General features: G+C 46.0%; 1 protein-coding gene across 1 annotated transcript in view; it reads right to left on the reverse strand.

Moving 5' to 3' along the window:
• The window catches only part of LOC142814121 (DC-STAMP domain-containing protein 2-like), a 150,588-nt gene that overhangs the window by 15,310 nt on the left and 111,321 nt on the right, over positions 1-23,957 (reverse strand). The window contains exons 8-10 of the mRNA XM_075892050.1: positions 13,254-13,353; positions 7,067-7,289; positions 1,862-2,038 (exon numbers count right to left, since the gene is read on the reverse strand). Of these exons, the coding sequence (XP_075748165.1) occupies positions 1,862-2,038; positions 7,067-7,289; positions 13,254-13,353 (500 nt within the window). The remainder of the gene's footprint in view (positions 1-1,861; positions 2,039-7,066; positions 7,290-13,253; positions 13,354-23,957) is intronic.

Raw genomic sequence — 23,957 nt, forward strand, 5'->3', positions numbered from 1 at the left:
TATCCGGACGCAAGTCATATTCAATTATTATTCCTAAACCCTTTGCTTGGAGCTTTCGGGGGATGTCAGACCCTTGATGTTTATCAGTACATAAACACGCACAATTTTGTAACAGAGATGAGGGAACACTAGACACCCCGATTTCACGTAGGACGGATATTAGGAACATAAATTGTCAAGACTAGGTATGCTAGAGGCTTTAGCAATACTTTTTTTTTTGCTGACGTGCCACGGCTGGCCAGCACATGTATTGGTTATTCACTGAACCACGATATAAGAACAAAGTAGTAACTATTTATCTAACATTCCGAACGAGAGAACGACGCCTCGTAAATGCGCTGCAACGCTCCTCCACAACATCTTTCAACTACTTAATTGTTGTATAAGATAAGTGCTAAAACATGATGCTATCGTGTGATCTGCAATTTCAAACTGTCAATAAGCGGTGTTTTTTTTTGTCATGTCATATTTGAAGATTTTGTAAAGCACCCGGTACTCCCTTACATTGATGTGAAAAACACAGCAACAAAAAAGTCATAAATAATATAACAGCTAGGCATAGTTCATACCAAGTATTTCCACGTAATACCACGAATAAGAAACAATACAGAGTCCTGTCACATAGCACCATAGTTATCACAGAATTCAGTTTCACGAACGCCATGCATGCTGTAAAATAACACTACACAATGTTCTTTCACATAGCTACACTCAAATTGCGGAAGCTCAGTCAGAGGGACGCAGAATGAGTTCTCACATCAAGTGGCAGCGTTACGTGGTCACGCTCGATAATATGCTTAAAATCTGTATGAACAAGTTTTCTCAGCCATTTTCAAGTACACCGCTCTCTTTCATGGATTTCTAGACGGCTAATAGTGCGCGCTCTTGTAAGGCACACGTTGGCCATATACCAATGTCACAGACCAGCCATTGGCTTAGGACTGATTCTGAAGGGCCATTCAATATCTTATTAGCTGTTGATGTTCTTCCGGATATCAAGAAAATTCTGATGAAATATGTTGGGCATCTTCGTCCACGTGCGCATTTCTACACTCGTGAAATGAGTAAAAAGCCCTTTGTGCAAGCGGTACCCAACGCAGGTGGTGCGTAAGTGTTTCATAGGCCCTTCTCACTATACACGTTGAAGTGAAGCCCAATTACAGCGTAGTACCAAAAGAAAGTATGTCTGAAATTCTAGAATTTCCATCAAACCACGTCGCTTTGTAAGTTTCATATACTCTAAGATCAGAATAAGATACCTCGTATTATTCTTGTACAGTCGACGTGAAACTTTGAAAGACCACAGGACACCAGAAAAAGCTGGCTATTCCAGCTGTATAGCCTGAAAGCCACATTACTAGCCTGGTCTGAAACACTAGAAAGCACGTGCTGCACAGTTCATCCGAATAGTTACAGATTTACGCTAAATACAATGTTTTATTGCAATAGCAATTATATGGACACTCTCGGCTGTATTTTGCCACTGGCGTCGAAGTCGATGTCATGCGCCGTCTCACTGTACGTGAGACGCATGTAGTTATAGTATGTGCGTGCGTGGATAGGGGCAGAAAGTAGTACTGTTGTGCAGAGAATTAAGTGCAGAATTTTATGAACGTTCGCAGAAAAACATTCCGCAATAGGGAATTTTCATGTCTCTAAATGGGAATTCTTCGGCGGAGTACGGAACATCACTGACGTCAACGCGCAGCTGCGACTCGACCTACTTGGCATCGTTCCAGCAATTACGGTGCGGAGAAACGTGTTGCGGAGCGTTGGCACGGAGACACGGACGGACATCGTTACGCAGACAAGTCAGTGAGCTGCCTCGCATCTGATAAGTGAATAACAGTCGACGACAAACCTATCCACTGATACATGTCAACGTCCGGAGGATATGGCCTCAGCAAACAGTTCTGTACGTTCGTGGCTGGCAGCGTAGACTCAAGCAGGCTCGACGGGCTCAAGGAGTCAGCGACTTGCCGGTACATGTCAGCCAAGGGACCCCTGCCTTGAACATGCAGCTTCATCTGCGTAGGCACTGCAATCCAATGCGGTTTTGTCACAGACAGTGTCGGTCGACTAAAAGTATAGTCAACTGAACCGTAGTCATGTACAGGCGTGAGCACATGTGTGCAGACCACGGAATCGGGTGGCCGATGGCATGGATGCGCTATCTGGCGACGGGACGCATGCTGCGGTGCGCCTGCGCGTCCCGTCGTATCAGTTGGCCTCTCATGCAGCTCTCTCCGACGCACTCGTAGCCAAGATGACAAATTGGTGTCGGTGTCCTTGCTCTAACAAGTTTGTGCCGTTGTTTTTATTTTCTTCTTTTTACGTAGCGGCTGCAACGGCGCCGGTTCCAGCGCTGGGCTCGCGTTGTGATTTTTACAGGTTTATTAGCATAACAAAGTGTAGCCAGCCTCCCAAACCTGATGATGCACACAAAATTAAGTTTTCTCAGCTCAGCTTGCCTTTGTTGCGTTAGGTCAAGTTGAACTTAAATGAGCCTGTTATGATGAAACTAGCGCTATAGGTACTAAGACATAATTAAGATTAGCTTTAAGGCTAATTAGAATCGTCTATTCTAATGAGACTAGACTTGGCATTAGTAATTAGTATCTTCCTCAGCTTGGACTCTTTCAGATCCTAAAAATTCAACTTTATTTACTTTATTGTGTTTTATTGGGATTTTTTATTTAAACTTGATTATCAGAATAGTTTGATAATGTCAAGATCAACCACACTTATTCAGATTTTTCTACAGTTATCTTAGCAATGCCTCATTAGCTTATTCTTGCATATTTACCCTAATTATATACCACGTGCAACTCCAGCATGTTTCGTGTGTGATTGGATATCAAACTAATTATTCAACCATAACTTGTACGCGTTTTATCAGCTTATACCACGCTCAACTAGGTTGAATTAAAATCGGCTACACTTACATGCACTTAACTAGGTTCATTTAGGTTCAACTTGGCCTAACGCGACAAAGGCAAGCTGAGCTGAGAAAATTTAATTTGTGTGCTTGGCTTCACGAGGTTTTGCAAAGCTGGTACGCTTAGTTATGAATCAACCAGCATAAATAACAATGCTATTCCGGCGCTGGAAACGACACCGTCATAGCCTCTACATTAAAAAAAAAATTCCGCCATATCCACGAAGTGAATGATGATGAGTGGGCGAAGCTCCGGAGGTAAACCTGGTAAACCATGAATCCTCCGTACATTTTGCCCACTCGATTTTATTACATCGCTCCCCCTAGCGTACGTCGCCGCACTAAATCGAACGATTGCCTTCAACCAATGACACGCGCCATATGTGACATCATTCCTATTTTATAAGATCTCGCGTCTTTCATCAACTACAAGTACCGCTTTCTAGTTTATAACATCTTGCATCTTTTCATCATCAGCTACAAGTACCACCATCTAGTAAACACTACAAGAACTAAACTAGAGGTGGCTACATACAGGGGACGGTACCGCCATCTAGTGAACACTGCAAGAACTAAACTAGAGGTGGCTACATACAGGCTACAGGGGACGCACAGCCCACGCCCTAAGGAGCTTCGCCCCTAAAATGGCACAAATTCGATGGAGCCAAGACAGTGACACCAAGGTGTCGTTTGTGCTACTTGCTAGTCGGAGAGAGCGACATGAGAGGTCAACTGATACGACAGGACGCGCCCGCGCACCGCAGCAGGCGCCTTGTCGCCAGATGGCGCATCCATGCCGTCGGCCACGCGATCAGGGCATTTCAAACATCACGACATTTCACAAATTTGGGGCGTCATGTAACAAGCGGGTGATTTTATGGCACAGAAAATTTTAAATGCCGAAGAACAAAGTGGCAAGAAATATGCCACTGTGAAAAAAAAGTTCATTCAATTTTTTTTTCGTGGTCGTGCATAAGTGGTAATAACACGATGGATTATTTTCTCGCGATTTGTTGCCTCGCGTAACGATCTGGTTGCGTACACGGAGTGTTTAGTCCAATCATATACAGCTAACGACCATTTCGATAGCCAGCAACGAGGGATATAGTTTAACATTATAATTGGGCACAATTTTTTCTTTCAAAGGAAAATTTTGTTTACACCATTTTTGTCGGCGTATTTATGCAAATGCCTGGAGGCCCTTTAGGCAATTTTGTTAATACAAATACGACGGTTGTAAACTATGTTCTACGCCCCTAACACCACTAATTATACATTTTCAAAGAAAAAGGTTGAGAGGTGGATATTAAGAGTAATATAATAATAGTAATTTTGTTATAATTACACGTACCAAATACTCTTTTTGGACTATTAGCAAACAAATAAGGTAAAATATAATACACACAAGCCTGAATATGAACAAGTCAGTTTAATACCTATTATGAAAAATTATCACAGCAATCATCCATTGAAAAGGTATGATTTATCCCTCCGTCATAAGCATCTGTATAGCACGAAAGTCAAACGCACCTTCACTGAGGTGGTTGAATGTTTACTGTACCTTGATAAAGGAGGATTTGTCGAATGAATATGTTTTAGTGTTTCACAGCCATAGCACCATTCAACGTGGATGTACTCTTGTTGACGCTTGGTACTACGTCTTCATCCCGACGACTAACATCTATGACGAGTTTAATCAACAAGCCATTGTGGGACTTCTGGATGATAACCACAAAAGCATACTCGGAGGAAGAGGTGTGATAGCAAGATGAGCATCGCATCTAGTGATTATGGCACTCGACTGCCAAGCGGAAGGCCGCGGGATCGATTCCCGGCTGTGGCGGCTGCGTTTTTGATGGGGTGGAAATGCTGAAGGCCCGTGGGCTCAGATTTGGGTGCATATTAAAAAACCCCACGTGGTCAAAATTTCCAATTTCCGAAGCGCTCTATTACGGCGTCTATCATAATCATACGATAGTTTTGGGACGTTAAACCTTCTATATATTATATTATTATTATTATTATTATTATTATTATTATTATTATTATTATTATTATTATTATTATTATTATTATTATTATTATTATTATTATTACAATGGCAGGAGAAATTGGGCTAAGGGCACAATCTCTCGGCTTGTTGAATTTGTTGTACCTAAGAAAGCGCGTCATGTCGCCCCTAATACTCGGGGCACGCGTGAGCGACAAACGCGCTCTCACATCCACGCATGTGTCACAGGGCTATTTCCATGGATGCCAATAGCGAGACCGGAGCTTCAAAATCTATCGGCTTGACGATGTTCGGGCTAAGACTACTACCTCGAAGTGCGTTAAAGTGTTTACAAAATTGCACTGGTATAGAAAACTCGCCCACTGAGTATACGCTTTGCAGGAGCTAATCGAGGAGGCCGCTGCAAGAAGGCGACTACCGCAATGACCAAGAGCACTGTCGGAGTAAAGTGCGACACATTGTCGCGAAAGCAATGTCTCGCGGAAAGGCTTCTTCTTTTCCAGCTACAGCTAGAGTTCGTACTTTGCCAGATTTCTTGTTAGCGGCGCCATTTACCGACTTATCTCGGGGAGGGTGCCTCGAGGAAGAATGATAGTCTGAACCGAAAGGGCTGCAACCGGTCGGTCACTGTGCACTTCCCGCCAAAGCAGGCACCGCGCCGTGATTGTGACCGGACTGCAGAAATTAGGTGCCTTTCTCCTTCTAACCACTGAGTCCCCACGTTTCAAACGAACGAGCCGCCGCTTCGGTCCTCCGGGTAAAAAGGGGACCAAAATTTGAGCAATTGTTAGCGCGTCAAGGCCGTTTCGGAGTATGCGCCCGTTTCCAGAAGCTGCCACAGTTTTGTCGCGAGGCAGGCTTCACGCGACCACAAAAACTCATGCTGGATTGGTTATCCTCGGCTTGCCTGGTTGGTCCGCGCACCCGTGGATGCTGGATAGCCCTATTTAAGCAGCGACTCGGGCCCTTTTTGGGGTGAGCGGAGTCGGGTTCAGCAGCGCATCTCTCCACCGGAGACCAGTCATGCAAGCTGAGGGGTATGCCACCATTTTCCATGTTTTGTATTTGTGACCTAGTGCATTATGTAAACTCAAGTTGTATTAGCTAAATAAACCCCCAATGAGTGCTCCCCGAAGTCATCGTATCGACTTGTCATCGCTTGCCTGTGCGGAATCGCTCCCACGCTTCTTCGCCTCGACGGTCTCCAGATGCGTCTAGCTTAAACAACCCCGAAGTTTCACTACAATATATAAACCGCGTTTTTATATGGTATAGCAGTTCGAGTCTGTAAGCTGTATTTCTTCTCATCTCAAGTATATTTGCCCATTGTAAAAACTTCTTCAGTATATATATATATATATTGTCCTGGGGTCGTGACGTGAACGATAGAGCATACTCCACGTCGAAGAAAAAACTGTTATTCGGGCCAAACATGCGGCCACGCAAAAAGAAAGTAACACAGTAGTACTGATAGCGGCGAAGCGTATCGGCATTTATACACTTGCCATCGAACATTCCAGCGTTATCGCCAGTGGCGCCGTAGGTTCCGGATTACTCTGAAAGACTCACGAAGTGGGCGTAACCTTAACAAAACAGCCTCAAAGCTTCTCTAACAGCGTAGTACATAGTGTAACGGTGCGATAACAAAACTTGAGGAAAGGAACGTGGCAATATATATAAATACCGGCTGTCGAGTGAGGTCGGTTTACCCCCCTCCTGCCTATTCGCGAAAGAGTTGGTACGCCGCTGTCTGTCTGTCTGTCTGTCTGTCTGTCTGTCTGTCTGTCTGTCTGTCTGTCTGTCTGTCTGTCTGTCTGTCTGTCTGTCTGTCTGTCCATCCGTCTGCCTGTCTGTCCTTCCATCTGTCCTCTTTACTTTTTCATCTTTAACATAACCTCTTTAACCATCAACTATACGAAAATCCCTAATGCCATCAAGTGATAGTCACAAAAACATAATAGGTCGGCTATACACAAGTGATAATTTATGCCCTCATTATTTGTGTTTGTGCTAACGTCTTTTGTGTGGACGAGCTTTTCCAAGCGCCCTGAGTCAATGACTGCTAATTATGCCCTTCTTCAAGCCTGGAAACCTTGGGTAAATGTGTGTACACTTACGTCCAGCGCTCACGTTGATCTTGCCGAGGGCTCTGACAAACGCGACGAGCCGATAGAGGGTGTAGTCCAGAAGCAAAGCGACGATCGTGTGCGCGGCACTGATGGCGAACGTCCAGAGGTGCTCCCACAAACCCTGCGACTCGTGGCGAGTCATGCGAGCCGAGAAAGGAGTCACAAAGCTGCGCCTCTCGTACGTCTTCAGCGGCAAGATGGTCTCGAGACCCTGCGAATGCCATTTGATGCGGAAATCGACAAGAAAGTCATTGTTCCTTGACACTCTGTAATGTAGCTATACCATTCTGAGTATTGAAGACAGTGGCGCCTTGACTTGTACACAATGCCTGGGTCGCGCAACAAAGCTGGTCGCAAGGCGACAGGTCTATATTTCTGAACAAATCACATAAACATGAACAGGTAGTCAGACCTTTTCACGGAGCAATTGAAGTGCAAGAAGACGTGAATCATGTGTGACGATGGGTATAGGTCAAATACAGGTGTGAATATTGACTGCGTAAAGTCGTTTTTTTTAATCATCATTTGCAAGAGGTTGCGCAAGCACTGCTAGTCACAGGGCTGAATGAGACTTTACAATTATATTCTCTAAAAAGCATGCCTATTTCTGTCAACAACCATATTTTCTCGCATACTGTTTGTCTACTGGCTGGTACTGGTTTGTTTTGGCTAACTCCTAGTTGCTGTCGAGTAGAGTTAGATATCCGTTGTTATGTCTGCAATATCGTTTTCATTCAATCCCAAGTTAATTATTGAAATGAAAGCAGTTAAAACAGCTGCACTTTGAAAACTCATATGTAAATATTCAGCAGGCACTAATAAAGTCATTTTGTTTCTCACCAAAACATCAAAATGATGCTGTGATTACCACAGTTATATCTTGCCGGAAGCTTCTCCTCTAAATTTTCAAGTAACATACAACTGTTTCGGAAGTTTTGCGAAGCCAAGTTAGGTAATTGAAAGAAACCTTACGTGGTGACACCCAAGGAATGAATGCATGGCCATTCCGTTTCGTTGAGTTCCCACTGCTCCATTTAACCGAGCTGCTGATGACGTCAGTGTTTGAACAGCGCTGTGCTTTCTGTGCCTTCTTTCCTATGTTTGTCTGTGGTTCCGCTGTCAATCTATCATAGGGTAAGCATGTGGGATTGGCCCACCACGAGTACAGTAGTGAGACTCGCTAAATCGGTGTGCTCCATGAGCGCTACATTTTGCTGCGCATGTTAAGCTGGCCGCGGCAGGGTGGGATAAGATGCGGTAAAATTTTTAAATGTTTATTTTTATTTCACTACTTACAAATAAATATCAATACAGAAGCTTTCCATTGGTTGTAAGGTATGTGCTACACGAGTATTTCTACGTTGCTACCGTTCAAAATATTATTCTAAAAGTAGGTATAAAAATTGCCCCAGATGCCTCATTTCGCCTCAACCTGCGGGGCAAAACGAGACGCTGCGTAGGGCAAAAAGAGACATCGTGGAAAAAGTTCATTCATTCAGTTTCTTTCGGTAGAAATACAGCAGTAGAAATTTACTCGGTGTGTCCTCCGAGCATTGAATCTAGACAGAACACGGTGTTGTGTTGCTCCTTGCAGATCAATCACCGTCAGTCTTTCTTTGCGCTAATGTTGTCTTTTGTTGAACGCTTAATTTATTACACTATTGGAGGCTAGATGTGTGCTAAGGGACCTTCTTCACCTTTTTTGCTTTTATGCATAACTTCTGAGGCGTCTCATGACTTTTAACATCATCCACGAGGTTTTGTGAAACAATGAATTGAGAACTGGGCTACATTCAGATTTCTTAGTGCCGGTATTTTTTTTCTTCATTGAGAGTATTTAAAAAAACGTCGTTAAACATCATTTCCAAGACGTGTTTGCAAATGACTTGCCTTGGTGGTGGTGGCAGAAAACATTTTATTACTGAAAATGTACCAGAGAGTTGCGGCATATTGCATGCTTTCGTAGCAAGACCCTATTCCGGGACGCCAATGAAGTTGGCCGCTGCCCGAGGCGCCTCACCAAGGAGCATCGAGCATCCAAGGTGGAGCAGCCGAGCAGGTACTCCTCCCAAGCCTCTCTAGTTGGGATGGAGTTTAAATGCGAAGCATTTTTAGTGAACTTTGGCGACTTTGGACTAATCTATCTATCTATCTATCTATCTATCTATCTATCTATCTATCTATCTATCTATCTATCTATCTATCTATCTATCTATCTATCTATCTATCTATCTATCTATCTATCTATCTATTTATTTATATATCTATCTTTCATCTGTCCTGATCGTTTGTATAAGAGGATCTATAGGCGAGAGCAGGCCTATCTCGCACCCAGGCGCCTTTGGCGGTGTACCCTCGCTCCCAGAGACACCATAATTTGTTTAGAACTGCCAAGACGCGCCTCGCTAGCAAGGCATGCAGCGGCTCTGGGAGTTTACGTGCGAAAAAGCCTCTGTTCACGCTACACTTGCTTATAAAATGTCATCTGATGTGACAAAAACCAGTGCCAAAAGAAAAGATTGCAGAGCGCACTGCCCGTGAAGTTCACAGTGCATCGCGACAATCATGCCAGGGCGGTGTTTTGCGATGGCACAGATTTCCGTCCACAACAAAAAACACTGAGCTCTGCCACCTCAGTATATAATCGCAATCGACAGGAAAAACTAAGAGTCCAGTAAAGTGTACAAGTAAGTATACAAATTGCGTTTATTCAAGCGCGACTCCAGCTGTTCCACTTTACAGCTGCAATTTACGTGCAGTATGCCTGTAGTATGCGGCACAAAACTATTGCTGCACACTTTCGCAGGCTGCATGTCAATACTAGCATATAGCACCGCCGTGGTGGTCTAGTGGCTAAGGTACTCGGTTGCTGACCCGCAGGTCGTGAGTTCGAATCCCGGCTGCGGCGGCTGCATTTCCAATGGAGGCGGAAATGTTGTAGGCCCGTGTGCTCAGATTTGGGTGCACGTTAAAGAACCCCAGGGGGTCGCAATTTCCGGAGCCCTCCACTACGGCGTCTCTCATAATCATATCGTAGTTTTGGGACGTTAAACCCCACAAATCAACCAATACTAGCATATACGTATTACGACTCACGCGTGGATGCACGCACAGCGCATGTTTAGTACAACTGCAACGGCCTACTATCGCGATGCAAAGAGGCGTGAACGGCGCGGAAATCATGGCTTTCGACTCGGTCGAACTGCGACATGCCTTGACTGTCCCTAGGAGAATCTACATGTGCTTTCGGCCTGCATCACCGCTGCAATTTAAAATCTTGTTCTGGCTGCTACTTTTGCACCACGTGTGTTTTGAGTGCCTGGCAGGACTGGTAATTGACACACATGCGGTCCATGAGCATAGGTTGGAGCCAGATACTAGCGCTACGTTGACGCTGGCTTGGCGTCTCTCATGATCATATGGTGGTTTTGGGACCCACATATCAATTAACGTAAGAAAGTGTGCGAGTGCCACCGCTCGTTTAGTCCTTGGAATGTCCGCTGGATGGCGGTGCTTCTATATGGGGAATATATGATGAAAAGATGCGAGATGGTGGTACTTGGAGTGTTGAATGGATGGACGAACGGACACAGAGACAGATGCGTGGATGGATGCATGAACGGATGCATGGACGAACGCAGGGATGGACGCACGAACAGACGCACGCACGGACGGGCGGATCGACGCGTGGACGGTCACACAGACGGACGCATGGACGGATGGAAGCAAGAACGAAAGGACGGAAGAATGCTTCGCCCCACTCTCCATCATTCACTCCGTGGATATGCTGCCATTTTTTACCAATTCAATGCCTGTTATAAAATTGTTTTTGCAAATGATTGTGGCAATGGGAGCCCACAGGCGTGATTGGCTTGTGTGGAGACCCTTTGTTCAACCGAGGATTGAAAAGAGTGTGTTTGAATGTTACATGAAGCGGAGGTTCGGGCTTGGACTCGGGCAGACGCCTGAGACTGCAATAAGGCGTCTCTTTACCGGACTACAGCTCTTCCTTCGCGCTGCCATCGAGCACTCGCGTCATCGAGGGGCACCAATTCCGAACCTCAAATACTTTTCCTCCTAAGCTGGGGTAGAAGATAGTCGAGGAGAAAGAAATTAACTAGGATTGTCGCCGGGACGAAGACCAGCGTTTGAGTTTGCTTCAGCGTTTCCTTGAAGAGACATTTTCGAGGTACGATCAAACAATAGTAGACTATACGCGTATGGAAAATATTTAAGGCCGCTAAGTGTTCCTGCGCAGTTTATGACGCGTAAGATTGCGTTTGTAGTGCGGCAAGTTTGTTCCCGTTGATTGAAATACCTTCTAAGTGGTTTCGTGAGCTTTACTTGGTAGCTTCTGACTGTGCAAAATTGTGTGATGCTTTTGCTGAGAATTTTGTTTTTGTCGTAAGCTTTTGCTTAACTCGGTCTTTGGAACGCCCCTGGCGTTGTTAATGCACTAAAAAACCAACATTTAAATTATGCCTGGTTTCGTGGTGATTTTAGGTGGGCCGATACGCCAGCCGTTGGAATCTGCCTGGTGACTGCCTGCCCAAGAACGTAATCAGTGACCCTTATCATTTCAGGTGAGTCAAACCGGCAGTTTTCATGGAGAGTATCGAGACCTATACTCTACGAATTATTGGCCTTCCTAGGGCAAACTGTTCACATATTTGGTGCAATAGGTACTCCTAATAACAATTCCGAATCGAACCTGTGATGTGCAGCTACGTAACGCATTATTTGCGGCCCACTGTGCCGGTGCGTGTGAAAGCGCCTCTTGTGGGAGAAGTGGTGGCGCCAAAGTGGGAGCGAGGTGAACTAGGCGCTTGATTTGATTGATGTGTGGGGTATAATGTCCCAAAACCACCATATGATTATGAGAGACGCCGTAGTGGAGGGCTCCGGAAACTTCGACCACCTGGGGTTCTTTAACGTGCACCCAAATCTGAGCACAAGGGCCTACGAAATTTCCGCCTCCATTGGAAATGCAGCCGCCGCAGCCGGGATTCGAACCCGCGACCTGCGGGTCGACGAGATGGACTAGGCGCGACCCGCCGCTTCGGCGGCACACAGCACGCCGTATCTTGTTTTTTTTTTCTTTTTTTTTTATCCAGCGGCCATGGTACCACGTCCACCGCCTCGCGCAGTTGTGATGGTTTTAAAGTGACATACCAACCTTCTTTATTCAGCGCGAATGAAGAAGGTTGATATGTCACTTTATATGTCAATCGATTCCCACTGTATGTGGGATCTGTCATTTTTTTTCTGTGCGGCATGGCTGTCAGCGGCATGTGGCCGAAGTGTTCTTAAAGTTAAATACTGCTCCGTTACTGTGGTTTATTATGTTGCTTCACACCCTGTTTGTTTCTGTTAACCTGGTCTCGAGCATTGCTAGCCTAGCTGTAGGCGTTTAATCACACACAGAGCTGAGTAAAGAAGGCAGGGCGTGCAAACGGAACACGGCAAACAACTGAAGGAGCATACAACAAAAAAGAAGGCACCAAAAGTTATCTGCAATATGCGAACCGTCCAATATGGCGTTGTTCTACGCAAGGGACAATTGTAGATGCATTTGGTTTCCTCTTTATGCAGGGTCACCGACGGTTGGCCATCGATATGTCAACCTCAATCATCATACGCCGTTTCCATCAATCATCATTTCTACGTCGGTAAAAAAACTGCGCATTGTTCAAATTATGAAGTGTGCTTACACTATCGACAATGTAAAGAAAGATTAGAAGGTGAGGCTCCTATCAGCGATAGCTTATGTTCCGATAATTTCTGGTTAATACAGCTCACAGTTAAAAACAGCTCCATTGTTTAATAAGCTACAGAACTCAAGGATAACCCAATAAATGCCGGGGCACAGTTTAATCCCCCATGTTTTGATTATTTTTTTCATGAAGTCACACGTATTGAACCAAACAGCTGCACTCAGCTGTCAAAGTTTACGTTGAGCTTTCGCTACGTTGTGGAAGCATGCGAGGGGAAAAATTGCGAAAGCAGTTATATTAGTCAGCTACACAGATCAAATGCTCGAGTGGTAACTTGTTCATATTGCGTCACAAGCGCGAAAGTGCGTTTTTGTTTCCTTTTTTTTTTCATTTTGGTACCTTCATGTCAGAGGTGACGATCATATGTGAAAACCTGGTGCTGTACATCACGTAGAACAAACCTTGAGTGCACGGCGCTTGTCGATGGCTTCTACCATCCAGGTGATGTAGTAATTGTCGAAGTCGTCCTCCCGCATGTATCGGTAACGGTACTGCATTGCCCTGAAGGATTTAAAAACAAAAAGATGGTGCTCGTTGTGAGACATAACTCGGAGCTTACAGCTGCAGAATTCTGACAGGAGCACGTTTCAGTGTGCTGCAACTTCATCGTACATCAGAAACCATAGCGCACTTCACGAACACAACACGGGATGAATCCAGAACAATCACTTTGCTGATCCTGTGCATATATAAAGACGCATTCGAAACTGCAACAGGAAAACAACTGACAGAAAGCAAGAAGGTGAATCAACCCATGTCGTCTAAGCCAAACGACGAAGCTCTTTCTTACGTTAAAAAAAAAAGACAGCATGCTGACGCATTCCTTACATGTCCTTGATATCTTAGACGCCTCTGCGATTCCGCTCGTAATCTAGTTGAAGGGGCGGTGCAGCGGAAAATGTCTGATTTAAAATAGGCAAACGCTAAAAGAGAGCTTAGCGCCACATTTCCCACAATGGGCAACAAGTTAGATAAGTGTGGTTTAACGTCCCGAAACCACCATATGATTATGAGAGACACCGTAGCAAAGGGCTCCGGAATTTCAACCTCATGGGGTTCTTTAACGTGCACCCAAATTTGAGAACACGGGCCTACAGCACTTTCGCCTCCATCAAAGATGCAACCACGCAGCCGCGATTTGATCCCGCGACATGCGGGTCACATTTGCAGCAAGTGGTCCACTACGGCAGCATTGACACTTTAGTGTTCTTGTCGATCAGGCATCTGTCAGTCTTGCCTACGTCATCTTTTTTTTTTTCACGTCACAGTGAAATTTCGTAAACAACACCTCTTGTGCATACTACGTAAATAGAAGGCGTTACCTATAGATTAGACGAAGGCTTCCTGGAAGTTGTTGACTAGACTTGCCTGAACGTGCGTCTGCTCGAGCCCGACAGTAGAGGCTGGAATTGCGGTACACATGAAGAACTTACTGGCCATTGTAGAAAAAATGCCGCCCACTTCCGCCACAGGGGAAACTCGAGTAAATACGTCGCAGAGTGGTGGGGGTAACGCGTGAATGTTGCGTGATTGGGTATGGCTTGGGAATGCTTCATTGTTATTTCATCTTCGTTATTCCTATTTATTGACTGATGAAGAAGCATTGCTTCTACGAGTAGTGGGACGCTGATGTGCAATTTCAATGTTTACAAACACAGGCCCTTGAAGACATCCGGTTTTGTACACCGATGTGCCTTGATAGCATTGGTAGACAACAAAAGCTTTAGGAAATAAATAGCCCGCTGATTTTCTACAGCTTCATTCACTAGTTTGGCGAAATAAGCCTGCGAATTTAATCCAGCCAGCACGGTGTCCATAACACGCCGGAATGTCGCGGGCGTCAAGCAAAGACTAAATGCCATGACCTTAAACTCGAAGAGGCCGTCTGGTGTAATAAACACAATCTTCTCCTGATCTGTTTCGTCGACTTCAATTTCTCAATAGCTGGTCTTGAGGTTCATCGACAAAAGATACTTCACGTAGTGGAGTGGATCCCGGGCGTCGTCAATACGTGGGAGAGGGTACGCATCCTCTTTAGTGGTTTTGTCCAGGCGGCGTTAATCGACGCAAAAACGTAGGGTTCCGTCCTCTCTCTTCACTAACACTACTGGTGACGCCACGGACTGTTGGATGGCTGAATGTTGTCGTCACCTAGCATTTCGTCGACTAAACATGTTTCCTCATGGCCTCGCGTTCACGTGTCAAAACTCGATACGGCCTCTGTCGAAGTCTTCGGGCACTTTCTTCTGTAGTGATGTGATTTCATGACTGTGGTTTTTCAAAATCTTGATGAAGGCAAGGAAAAGCAGGGTCTTTAGCTGGTCTTGCTCGCGCTTCGGATGGCTCGGGTTGACGTAGAAATCTGGTTGGGAGCCCAGATTCGTCAAGCTTCGGCAGCACCGAAGACAGTGAGAGAATCGCTGGCGTTCGCGAATTTGTCGAAGTAGGCGACCGTCATACGAACGTTGAAGTGCCTTTATTCGTGGCCGAAGTTTGTCAGCACTACCTTTGTGTGGCCGTCACGCAGCTCAGCTAGGCCTCTTGGGATACAAATCTGACGGTTAAAGAGCAGGTGCTGATCACCATCGATAATGCCTTCAAGGTTGTCGGCTTTTTTGGTGCCGACGGAAATGATCACGCTGAAGAAAGGCCCCTAGGTGACCTGCTCTTCTATCACATTCAGTGTGTGATTTTCCGGCGTCGTGTAGGGTGGCAGATCTTTTTCTGAGGTTAGTGTTATTGATTCAGACCTCAGAGCAATGACGGCGCCATGGTGCCTTATGAAGTTCATTCCAAGTATGCGTTACTGGAACACTTTTGTAAGATAACAAAGCTCGCAGGATAAGTCCGGTTGTTCGTTGGGACTCTGGCTGTGCAAACTCCTACCGGCGTTATCAGGTGGCCTCCAACAGTCCGGATTTCGGCTCCATTCCAAGCAGTCCTTTGTTTCTTCAGCTCGAAGATGAACGGCCCACTGATAACGGAATAGCCGACGCCAGAGTCGACGAGAGCGGTGAAGTTGTGACCATCGATGAGAATGTTGAGGTTACTAGTTCGTCGTCTGACGTTGCGATTGGGTCGTGGCGTCGGATCCCTGCTACGACGGATTGTACCACTGTTTCGTTGTTGCGTCATCAGGTCTTCTTGAGGCATATAGTTGCGACGTCGGGGCTACGCTGAGGTGGTGGCGGCTTCTTGAAGTTTCGTCGTGGCATCGTCGTTGGTGGTGGAGGATTTTCGGCAGTTCGTCCTACAGCAACCACACCTTTATTGGTTGCTGCCTTTAGTTCCGTACCTTAGTTTTCCGAGTATGGGCTCGGGAAAGGGCCTGGAGTAGGGCCGGTGTACTGGCCGTGTTGGGGTAACATGTAGCGGCTTGGCCACGGCGAACGGTACGGTCGTCGGGGCTTCCATTCTGCTCCTGCGAGGTAGTCGGTGATATCTTGAGGTTGTTCACTTGAGCTCGGACACGGCGCGTGGACTTCGAAATCCTGAAGCTCCATTTGTTGGTACTGGCAGCGGCGGCCAGCTTCCCCGTAGTGGGCAGTGGTCGGGAGCGCACCAAACGTCGGTCTGCTTCAGTGTGTTTCGCTAGCCGGCTGACGGGAGATATGAGGATGGTGGGGATGGCAGTGTTGTCTGGCGGCGAAACCACGGCGATGCAGCGTCCTGGCGTCGGCGACGAGAAGGGGTCTGACGGCGGGTGGCTGCTGCATAGCTCATGACTTGAACCCGCGGCTGTGGAAGCTTCGGGACGCCCTGCCATGGCTGGATCTCCGGGCGTACGACTTCCGTGGTGGAGTTAACTTGAGGTTGTGCTGAAGGTGGCAATTTCCGCAGCTCCTGTTGCCGGTTACTCTGATCGTCTCACGCAGTTCGGTGGTTCCTAGCGCTTTGAGTCGACGCAGCTTGTAGCTGAGAAGCTGCGGTTGTATTGCTATGTCTGCCTCTCGAGCGTCTTCTCAATTGTCGATGCTTCCGAAGTGAATTCGGCAATCATCACGGGTGGGTTCCTGATCAATTCGGCGAAGACTTCTTGCTTGACACCCCTCACAAGGAAGCTCACTTTCTTCTCCTCGGTCATGTTGCGATCGACGTGACGAAACAGCCGGGTCATCTCTTCGACGAAGATGTTCACGTTTTCATTGGGAAGTTGCACACGTGTCTCGAAGGCAGTAGTGGCACGTTCCTTACGAATAACGCTCTCTAAGGAGCTCAAGAACGTCGTCCGAAAGAGATCCCAGGTTCGTAGTGTGGATTCCCGAGTATCGAACCACGTCTTCGCGGCGTCTTCTAGATAAAGGTGGACGCGGTGCAGTTTTTGTTCGAGGTCCCAACTGTCCAAGGCAGCGACTCAGTCGTGGGTCACCAGCCTGCTTTTGGGTCTTGGGTGATCAACGAAAAATGAGAGGCTCATTGGCTGCTGGAGCAGGATGGGTGCAACAGGGGCTGTCACCGTCACAGTGGGCAAGGTCAGGTTTTTAGGATTCCGGGTTGGGTCAGGTAGAGGCCAAAACTCTGGCGGAAGCCCTTACTGCCTGAGGCTGCCTCACTGCTCAGCGTTGGTGTCGATGTCCCCTTGACGGTGTAGGCTCGGCCCGCAGCTGGAGGTGGGTGTTGGCACATGGATGGGAAAGCACCTCTACCAGATGTCACGGAGTTGTGACGCAGACAAAGGGAGCAGACTGGATAATCAGATGAAACTGTTTATTTGGCCGGACCTGCTTTGTTTATTTGGCCAGCCTTTATTTGGTCGGATGAAACTGTTTGTTTGGTCGAACATTACAGAATGATCTGTAATGCTCGCGAAGTAGGCGTAGTTTTAACAAAGCGATGTACTATAGTCCTGAAGCTTCTTGAACACTGCAGGCGTGGTTTACGCCCGGAATTTCAAGTTGTGTAACTGGCTTAAGGAAGGAATGAGGCGACAGACAGACAGACAGACAGACAGACAGACAGACAGACAGACAGACAGACAGACAGACAGACAGACAGACAGACAGACAGACAGACAGACAGACAGACAGATAGATAGATAGATAGATAGATAGATAGATAGATAGATAGATAGATAGATAGATAGATAGATAGATAGATAGATAGATAGATAGATAGATAGATAGATAGATAGATAGATAGATAGATAGATAGATAGATAGATAGATAGATAGATAGATAGATAGATAGATAGATAGATAGATAGATAGATAGATAGATAGATAGATAGATAGATAGATAGATAGATAGATAGATAGATAGATAGATAGATAGATAGATAGATAGATAGATAGATAGATAGATAGATAGACAGACAGACAGACAGACAGACAGACAGACAGACAGACAGACAGACAGACAGACAGACAGACAGACAGACAGACAGACAGACAGACAGACAGATAGATAGATAGATAGATAGATAGATAGATAGATAGATAGATAGATAGATAGATAGATAGATAGATAGATAGATAGATAGATAGATAGATAGATAGATAGATAGATAGATAGATAGATAGATAGATAGATAGATAGATAGATAGATAGATAGATAGATAGATAGATAGATAGATAGATAGATAGATAGATAGATAGATAGATAGATAGATAGATAGATAGATAGATAGATAGATAGATAGATAGATAGATATGAAAGTGTCTGCAGATACGAAAAGAAAGGCTTAGCATTGAAGAGAAAGAAGCATCGCAAGACAGCGACTGTTTGATGACTTCCTGGGTAAGCACTATTGTGCACGCTGGGTGTTAACCAGTGCGGTTGGTATGACGCAACAATGTGGGCAGGCCCATCGCCATGGGCTCACGAGATCAGCGGGAGAAGCGAAGACGACGCTGATGAAGGCAGTGTAGCCATTTGGTTGTTCCTGCTATGACGCGAGCCGCTCCAAAACCCGGAAAATTAAGTCGCCGCGTTTTTTGCACGTCCAATTACAACAGTGTCTGGTTGCTAATTTAATTATGGTATTGACAATTTCGATCACGAACCACGAAGTGACTATGCAAACGAGGCAGAAGTTGGGGAAAACATGGATGATTTAAGAGACACAGGTAACAGCTGCCGCCAACGTCTCGAGAAGTGATGTTACCTCCTTGAATTCGGCAAACAGCTTGAAGAGGATTCGTCGAAATGACGGCGATACCCACTTTTCAAAGACATAATCACGTGGCACCTCATAAGAGATGTTCGATGTCTGGATTAGAAATCACCTCCCCACTTTTAGCAGCGTACCGTTTATATGGCGGGGTCAGCTGCCAATCAGCCCCGTAACCGCTACACCAAAGCAGCGGAGGTGCAATGTTTTCGTGGTTTTGCTTACGCGCTTAGTCTGTCTACATTCATCTAAACTCCGCATCAATCATATATCCTTTTATGCTGGAGGCAATGACACCATGAGATATTCATACTAACCATATCCTGTGTGACTCATAAGACAGTCACGGTTTCATAGAGGCTATGTGTTTTGAGTATGTCATATAGTTTAAAGTTAGAGTGACGAAGTCCAGGCGAGTACATACATTAATCATCGTTCATAGGTCGACTTAGCCACTCCTACAGCCACTATCACCAGCCCCTTGTAGCTTTTAGAAAAAACTCGGTGGCCCGAGAACGCATGGGTTGGGCGGAGTCGAGTCTCACCGACTGCAGCGCCACTACTCCTCCTCCAAGGTTGGATGACTCCAAGAGAATCCGCAACGGATGCCAAAATTAAAATGAAGCGACGCCTCGGGGTTAAACGTGTGAAGCTCTAAGATTGCATCAGGAACACTCGACAATCGTAATAGCCATAACATTGGGCGTTAAGAACAAGTCCCGCTGATCATAGAGGTCCACTGAACTTCGGGTCAACTTCCTTCGGGTGCGTTTAGGGTTGAGAAAGAAAAAAAAAGTTAGGTGTTGCTAAAGCTCCGCCTTTAAGAGTTGAACGGGATAGCAATATTCTTGTCTTATTGCGTACTTCCAACACATAGTGGCATTATGAAACCTTCTCGAACTTGCCTTTGCGGGAGTAGGTGCAATTGCGTGTGTGCATATTGTAGTGGGTGACCGGTTTTAAACCACGCAGAAATTATGATAATCACATGTTCTGACACCCGACAGCGATGGGCGCTTGTGCCACGCATTATTACTGCAATATTTTATGTTGTATTGGGAAGCATCTATACAGGACGCATGTGCTTGTAATACTTGAAAGTTACTTTATTTGCATTTCCAAGAAGAGGAAGTTATTTTCACTGTGTTCCCAAGCAGATGTATAGCTGTGTGGAACATTCACTTGCCACGCAAACGACCTGGGTTCGACCCCCACTCTGACCCAGGATTTCTTTATTTGCATCATTCTCAATTTCTCGGTCACGCATAAGATGATGATTTTTCGCTCACTACCAATGATGTCGACGCCAGAATTTCTGCGATACGAGCTCTTTACCGCTATCGCGTTAACAAAATTCACACCCTGTAGTCTAACTTCTCCCAAGGTATACGCGTGCTTTCGGTATCAGTTGACGTGGTTGTTGTGCCTGCTCTTGACAGAGTGCGTGGGCCAATCGAAGCGATTGGCACAATAAGAGCCTCTCGCTGGAAATGCCGACGCGAAAAGCAACAGCCTCGTCTGGGCTCGGGCGACATATTGTGCGTTAACTTTGTTTCTTCGCGCAATTTTTCTTTTTCAATGTGACAGACCGATGGAACCCGTAAGCTAATATAGAAGAATGTGGAAGCTACAGAGTCGCAATATCGTCTCGGACACCGAATGATCGCACAGTCTGGTTTCGGCAAGTGGTACTGCCATTCCAGACATAGCAACTGTTTATTGAAAAAAAGGGGCAGCACACGGGAGCAGAAAAGCGATATACTTCTGAATTGGCCACATGACAAGCCCAAAGCCTCAAACAAACTATTTTTCCAGCAACAAAATTATAAATAAAGAAAATAAAGACAGCTAATAAGAACGCTGTCAACTTGTTCGAACTGGGCGTAGGCACATGCGATTCAAAAACAATCACACACGAGTACGTGGCGCAGAATAGGGCGAGCATGTGCGCCCCTCCGGCAAGTGATCGGATTTCAAGTATCGCCGTCAAATTTGATTCTCAAGCGTGCTGTGGCGCGATGAGGCTGGAAGACTCGAGAGCGGGTGTGTGAGGGGCATCTCACTGTCGGTTCCTGTTAGCGCGGAAGCAGCGAGAGTTCTTTCAGGTTTCGCGGAGGCCCATGCAAAGTGCAGGCGGGGGTCAGCGGGACGCTTCCGGATCGTGCGTGCTAATCGCGCCGCGTTCATTATAATGGGGGACCAGTGGTTTACCCAGCCATTACGAAAAGAGTGCCGCGAATGAAAACAAAGAAAAACACAAGCGGCCCGCCCTTCCCCTGGTGTACGTACGAATAAAGCTGGTCAGCTTTAAAAAGTATGCACTCCAAGCGGAAGAAGAACCCAAACTAATACCAGACATCAGGAGCGAGTCCGCACTTGATGCGGCGTGTGAAAGTCCGGCGAAGTGGTGTAATGTTTTATCGGGAAGTTATCAGGCGTGCAATATCTGCCGGAAAAATGCTGGGAATCTGGCCACGCATGCGCACTTGAGAACCAAGAGAGGCAGAAAATAGAGGTCTGAAAGGTTAATTACGTTGTTCCCTACCCAAGGAAACGAAAAAGCGGACACAAATAAAGCGAATGGATAGATGAAGAACAAGTGGTGCGCACACATTGTGATATTAATTGTGCAATCGCATACGGCCTGTGGGCTCAGTTGTGCTTATGCAGAAGTGATCTTATGAAGAAGTAAGTGCACCACTGATCTTCGCCAGCAACGCAGATGATGATCCGGACCTTGATTCTAGCGTTCCTTTTTAAATGCGAAGCATTTCTTAGCGATTTTTGGTGACTTTAAGCGTATCCATCTATCTATCTATCTAGCCGCATAAGACTTTTAGCTCTCCTGGCAGTTCCTATAATGATATCGATACCAAACTCGGTATGACATAGCATGAAGGTATGAAGAACATATTTGACTACTCATAACATGAAAATGTTTACATGTATGTCATGAATGTCATGATTTACATTTCATGATCCTGCAGCTCTTGCGGTGGTTTTGTTCACATGGCATGTTGCAAACAGGTATGGTATGACATGATTGCATGCCAAACACAAGTGCCCAACCCTTACATGAAAATCATGACATGGGTGTCAAGTAACAACATCACTACATGCCACGTTCTTGATACAATCTCGGCCATTTCGCTAGCGTCACATGTACCAAATTTGGTACTACGGTACGTGAATGGAGGACGAAGGTATGATACTGGTTCAACCAGAATAAACACGAGATGTGTGTCATGCAACAACATAACTACATGCTACGCTCATGATGCGCTGGCGGCCGTTTCGCTACCTTCACACGTACCAAACTCGGTATTACGCGACGCGAATGGAGGACATGGGTAAATGACACATCCAAAGATGATAATCATGACATGCGTGTCATGTAACAACATGGCATGCCTACATGCCACACTCATGATGCACTCGCTGCCGTTATGCTAGCTTCACACATGTCGAATTTGGTATTACGTGACGTCAATGAATGACGAAGGTATGTGACTGGTGCAAACATGATAATCATGAGATGTGTGTCATGTGAGAACATGACTACATACCAAAGTAAATGCGCCAATACATTTCGACGTGACGCGGTGCACGTGCTCGTTGGCGTTCATTTCGTCGCGTCACGCCAGCGTCGCCACGCCAGGCACCGGTCCTGTCATATACTCACAGGCGCATGCCGCGCTGTGTTGCTTTGACGCATGCACGTTTCAGCTCGTCCAGCGTCCCTCCGTCACGAAACGAGGGAGACGCAGTGTTGTCTGGGTAACACATCGGGCGCGAAATGCAGCAGGTCGTATTTCACGCCAGTAGCCGTTGGGCCGCGCTGACGGACGTTCGTTGCGCATCGCGTCAGACTATAGAGTGCTCGCGTTATTCTAGCGTAGCCTCGTTGTGCCCAGCGTGCGCGCGCGTCAACGCTACATTGGAGTACATTGGGCCCTTCATGATGCGCTCGCGGCCGTTTTGCTAACTCCACACATACCAAATTTGGTGTTACGCAACGTCAATGGATGACGAAAGTATATGACTGGTGCAAACATCATAATGCTGACAAGTGTGTCATTTAGGAAAATGACAACACACCATGCTCATAGCGTGCTCGCAGCCGTTTCACGAGCTTTACATATACTAAATTTGGTATCACGTGACGTGAATAGATGACGAAGGTAAACGACACTTCAAACAAGATAATCACGACACAACAGTCATGTACGGCATGATTAACCTCCACCTCGTAACATTGGGCTGATTTTAGAGTGACACATCAACCTTTCTTTATCGTGTTTCGTATATCATCGATTCCCGCAGAACGAGCGAAATGCCCATTCTTTTAGGGGAAAGCGTTATCGTCAAGTCTGTATTCGCCTGTATTTTATTTTTGTTCAATAGTCAGTGTGTAAAAACTTGTTTGCGGGTCTCGTCACAATGAAAATGCGGCGAGAAGCGCATTCTCCGTCCCACTAATAAGGTGTCATCCAACCTCACTCGACGCAGCAAAGTCACGCCGCGCCAAGGTAGACCGAGTTGCAGCCGAAGGTGCCAAATAAAGACACAGAGAATGTAGTTGTGACTTGGCATATATGACAGTACATTCTTTTCCATCAATTGTGTTGCCCCCGGTGAACTTGTGTAGGAGTGCAAAAGGCGGAACCACCATCTCGCGTGTGAGTCATGCTTCAAGGCAGAAGGAAAGTCGGAGAGGCAAACAACTCAGCGTCGAAGTTGAAGAAGAACGCGCAGCTATCGCAACGAATACCTACGCCTCTAAAGGGCCGTCGTTCCACCAGGGAGAGTGTTAGACTAGCAGGGCGTGACCTAATAATAATAATAATAATAATAATAATAATAATAATAATAATAATCTGCACATTTCACGCCTTGTGGGAACTGGTGTGATGCGAATCAGTTGGCGAGTAAACGACCTCTAATGAAATTAGCAGCGCCGTCTAGTTAACGCCGCAGTATTCTCCGGCGATATCA

Source organism: Rhipicephalus microplus, chromosome 4 (assembly GCF_043290135.1).
Source record: "Rhipicephalus microplus isolate Deutch F79 chromosome 4, USDA_Rmic, whole genome shotgun sequence".
Classification (NCBI taxonomy): domain Eukaryota; kingdom Metazoa; phylum Arthropoda; class Arachnida; order Ixodida; family Ixodidae; genus Rhipicephalus; species Rhipicephalus microplus.